The sequence below is a fragment of the Chionomys nivalis genome, chromosome 5 (assembly GCF_950005125.1).
Source record: "Chionomys nivalis chromosome 5, mChiNiv1.1, whole genome shotgun sequence".
Lineage (NCBI taxonomy): Eukaryota > Metazoa > Chordata > Mammalia > Rodentia > Cricetidae > Chionomys > Chionomys nivalis.
In genome coordinates, this window is record NC_080090.1 from 42,024,451 (window position 1) to 42,029,401 (window position 4,951).

Here is a 4,951-nt window from a genome sequence, read left to right on the forward strand (position 1 = left end):
AGGACTTGCGCACCTGCAGACTGGGAGGAGGACTTTTTATAGGAAAGAGGGCAGCAAAAAGCAATTTACAGAAGCAGAAGCGTGGTTATCAGAATGAGGCGGGGGGCATGAATGGTTTTCCTCTCCCAGCATGGATGTCTGGCAGCAGACATCCTGCTCTTATCTTATAGGTATCCTACTTTGAAGTCATCCTGCTTTGTAGATGTCCTATCTTATAGATATCCTGTTTTCCTCTCATGAGAGCAGGCTAGCTGCTGATCCTGAGAATCTTTCAAGCAAACAGGACGTTCTCCCGGGGAGCCTGCTAGCTGCGGGTTCTGAGGAGGGGGTCTGTAGGATCTTTCATTCCCCCATTTTCTTTTATCATAGAGTTAAATCTTTTACTCTAAGCAGTTAGGGAACCTCGGTTTCTTGTTGTTGTACCATATGGTACTGATGGGTCAGTACTAGGGCCTGAATAACTGACAGCCTGTCTTTCATAAACTGGACCAAGCGGTTTAAGATGCAGGGCCCAAACAGGAGTATCAGAAGGAGGATAATCAATCAAGGGACCCATCAGAGGAGACAATAGAGTCGTAAACCAGGGAGACTTATTAAACCATCCTTCGAACCATCCCTGTTGTGATTCGAGCAGCTTTTGTGTCTGTCTTTACCTCTCTCTAAGCTTTGTCATAGTGTGGTTCGCATAGAAACAACATTCCTCTTCGAGTGCTGCGCATAACCCTCCCTCTTGTAGAAACAACATGTCTAGCCCCCTCCTGTTTTGTAGGGCTACCTCTGAGAGGGAGGTTAATGACTCTTCAAGTGCGCTAACTGATTCTTCCAGCGCCTTGATATCGGTATGCATGGCTGCCTGAAGTTGTCTAAATTGGCTGGTCTCCATAATCTAGGACTAAGGGGTTGCATCTACCTCCTGGGGTGGCACCCTGGACATTGGTAGCGGTAGTGATCTCATAGCAGGGGCCACAAGCTTCCCCCCCCCTCAAGTCCAGGGTCCCCTTCCCGAGTACCCAGGCGTGGTTCCTCGTCTGAGCGTGATTAGATCCCAGGTGGAGGAGGGTTTCCAGTAAGCCTCCCCCATCGTTTCGCAACCCCATTGGGCACAGTAACCGTCCCTTGGCCCTCCATGTCCCTTTTGTGTGTTTTGTCCTGGACAAACATAGAAGTGTTTGTTCCTGGTCCCATGTCGCCCCCCTCCAACCCCGGGTGATGGCAGTCATCTCCCGGGAATGTCGCCATCCCCAGTTTAGTAGGGCCCATATAATGATCCAAGGGCCCCATGGGTAAGCCTTATCTTTAAGGGGTTTTGAGTGCGTTGGGCTCTCCATGCTGGGGTTGCGGCGGGCTCCATTTTGTCAGCTGTATGGGCGGCCTTAACGTGTGAGGCGTGGATCCAGGCTGCGATGCCGTCAACCTTTAGTGCCATTGGGGGTCAGAAGGTCAGTTTAAGGGCCTTTCCACCGAGGTTCCAAGTTTTAGGTCTGGTGTCTGCGGACCCAAACAGTATTTCCTATCTGGAAGGGATGCGGTACCACCGGCTGGTTCAGTTGGTCTCGGTAAGCAGCGGCGAGTGGCTTCCAAACCTCTCTCTGCACAATCTGTAGACACCTGTAAATGAGCCTCCAGAGAAGGACTGTTAGCAAAATTGGCAATGTTTGAATTAAAGAAATTTATAAATGGGGGAGGAGCCCCATATAGGATTTCAAAAGGAGTCAGTCCATGAGGTCCCGGAGTGTTGCGGGCCCTGTACAGGGCCAGTGGTAAGAGGAGCACCCAGTCTCTAGTGCCAGTTGCAAGCGTTAATTTGGATAAGGTCTCCTTAATTGTTCTATTCATGCGTTCTGCCTGTCCTGAACTTTGGGGTCTATACGCACAATGTAATTTCCATTCGACCCCTAGGAGTTTGGCCACCAACTGACTTACCTGGGAGACGAAGGCGGGCCCATTATCGGTGCCTAAGACTTGAGGCATTCCGAACCTGGGAAATATTTCTTCCAAGAGCTTTTTGGTTACCACCTTTGCGGTTTCGTTTTTGGTGGGAAAGGCTTCTACCCATCCTGAAAAAGTGTCTATGAACACCAAGAGGTATCTGTACCCATAGAGACCTGGCTTAACCTCCGTAAAGTCGATCTCCCAATGTACTCCGGGACGATGTCCCCGTATCCGAACTCCTGGACCAAGCTTGGTTCTGCCTGCATTTACCTGAGCGCAGGCTTGGCATTCATCAGTCACTTTTTGCAGGGCTCCGTCCCTGTTTAGGAGGTATTGGCCTGACTCCTGTCTGTCCAGCAAGATTTTCATCTTCTTTGGCCCCAGATGAGTCAATTTATGCAAGTAGTCTATCATTTTATAAGTATGTTTTGTTGGCATAACAATCTTTTCCTTGAGAACCCAATGTTGCTTTTTGGTGTCATATGTAGCCCCCATCTTCTTTAGAAGATCAATGTCCTCTTTACTATAGAGTAGTGAACTGGAGGCTTGGGCCTCTTCCGGGTTCGTCAAGGGGAGAGCTTGGGAGGTCTTGGTTGATTTTATAGCAATCTCTCGGGCAGCGTTATCTGCCAGCCTATTTCCCTTTGCCTCAGGGCTATGGCCTTTTTGATGCCCAGGGCAGTGCATAATACTTAATTTTGGGGGCAAAAATAAGGCTTTTAGGAGTGCCAGTATCTCAAGTTTGTTTTTAATTTCCTTTTCGTCTGAGGTCAGCAGCCCTCGTCTTCGATAAATTTCCCCATGTATGTGAGCCGTGGCGAATGCATATCGGCTATCCGTATAAACATTCAGTCTCTTACCTTCTGCCATCCGGAGTGCCTGGGTCAGAGCGATGAGTTCAGCTCTCTGGGCGGAGGTGCCTGCTGGTAGGGCTTCTGCCCAAATTATCTCAGTCTCTGTTGTCACTGCTGCCCCCGCCCTTCGTTCCCCATTTGCCAGGAAACTGCTGCCATCCGTATACCAAGTATAGTCAGCATCTCGGAGGGGTTGATCTGTCAGGTCCGGTCTGGTCCCGTGTGTTTCTGCGAGGATCTGGAGGCAGTCGTGGTGTTCCGGGTCCTCCGGCAGGGGGAGCAAGGTCGCGGGATTAAGAGTGACCACAGGTCCGAATTGCACCCGGTCCACATTCAGGAGCAGGGCTTGGTAGTAAGTCATGCGGGCATTGGAGAGCCAGCGGTCTGGAGGCTGCTTGACCAAGGCTTCCACCGCATGGGGTGCCAGGATAGTCAGTGGCTGGCCCAGGGTTAGTTTACCCGCGTCTTTAGTGAGGACTGCAATAGCTGCTACCATTCGCAGACAGGGCGGCCACCCTGAAGAAACTGGGTCGAGTTTCTTTGAGAGATAAGCTACAGGACGCCTCCAAGGGCCCAGTTTTTGAGTTAGGACCCCTTTGGCGTAACCCTGTCTCTCATCCACGAACAAGTCAAAGGGTTTGGTAATGTCAGGGAGGCCTAAAGCAGGGGAGGCTGGTAAGGCTTTCTTAATGTTTTTGAAAGCCCTCTGCTGTTCCTCTCCCCAATCAAACATTGTCCCCTGTTTAGTTAGAGGATACAAGGGTGCAGCCATTTCGGCAAACCCTGGGATCCAGAGGCGGCAGAATCCCGCTGTTCCCAGAAACTCTCGCAGCTGGCGGGGGTTCCGGGGGGGCAGGGATGCTAGTGATAGTCTGTTTGCGCACCTCGGTCAGCCATCTCTGTCCATCTTTTAATTGATAACCTAGGTAAATGACTTGCTTCTGGCACATCTGAGCCTTCCTGGCTGATGCCCGATATCCTAATTGTCCCAATGTCTGTAGGAGGGACTTTGTGCCCTCCTGACATTCTTTCTCCGAAGCGGCCGCCAGAAGGAGGTCATCAATGTACGTGGGATGGTGGCAGAGTGCTCAATAAGTTATAGGAGTTGGGGACCATGGGGTGCATGTCCTCCACCCTTTTGTAATTTCCTTCAAATCCTGCACTGGCTGGTAGTCCCCAGTCCCTGGTTTCTTTACTGGTATAAGGGGGGGTATTCCATGGTGACTGGCAGGGGATGAGGATGCCCTGGTCCAAGAGCCTCTTTTTTTTGCAGTAAGCACATTGGTCCCTGTCCATTTTGGCCCCCTTCCTTTCTCCCAGCCTACCTTCCTCTCTTTCTTGTCCTTGAACTACAGTGGCCAGCAGCCTGCTTAATTCTTTATTCTGTTTCATGTCTCTTTCCTCATTTATTGGTTGCTCCTCTGAATATACTTGTAAATTCTCCTTTCCTTCTCTCTTTCTTTGCCTCTTCAGCAGATCCTGTATTGTATATCCCTGCAGACCTTCCAGCCTCTGTAATTTACTTCTGATATCCAGACTGGACTGCCAAATAAAGGACATTGAAACGCTAGTGGCCTGCCCCGGTTCCCCCGGGTCATAGGGAGTATACATCCTATAAGCATCCTTGAGCCTCTCTAAGAAGGCTGCGGGAGTCTCTTCATTTCCCTGTATTACTTGCTTAACCTGGGCCAAATTGGTGGGGCGGCGTGCCGCCCCTCAGAGACCCGCTATAAGCAGCTGGCGATAGAGGCGTAGGTGTCCCCTACCTGCAGCTGTGGTGAAGTCCCAATCAGGTCGCGTCAGAGGGAAGGCCTCGTCAATTTCGTTAGGCAAAAGGGTTGGGCGACCGTTGTCGCCTGGAACGTTTCTCCGAGCCTCCAAAAAGACTCTTTGCTTTTCCTCTGAGGTCAGCAGGGCTTGCAAGAGTTGCTGGCAATCATCCCAGGTGGGCTGGTGGGTGACTAAAATAGACTCGATTAGATTAGTCAGCGCCACTGGGTTTTTGGAAAAGGAAGGGTTATGCTGTTTCCAGTTATAGAGATCAGAAGCTGAGAATGGCCAGTACTGTTGCTGCCCATTCGGACCCTCTCAGAAGGGAAGGGCGTGGGAGGTGGAATCAGGCGGCGGCTCGCGTCTGTCCCTCTGTTGGCCAGCCATAGGTGAGA

General features: G+C 50.9%; 1 protein-coding gene across 1 annotated transcript; it reads right to left on the reverse strand.

The window, feature by feature from the left end:
* Positions 1-1,025: 1,025 nt before the first annotated feature.
* Positions 1,026-3,669, reverse strand: LOC130874717 (uncharacterized). Its single transcript, XM_057770159.1, has 2 exons — positions 1,924-3,669; positions 1,026-1,608 (listed from the first exon to the last, which is right to left on the reverse strand). Exons 1-2 carry the CDS (start codon positions 3,556-3,558, stop codon positions 1,441-1,443), a joined length of 1,803 nt encoding a protein of 600 aa, XP_057626142.1. The 5' UTR covers positions 3,559-3,669; the 3' UTR covers positions 1,026-1,440.
* Positions 3,670-4,951: the final 1,282 nt, after the last annotated feature.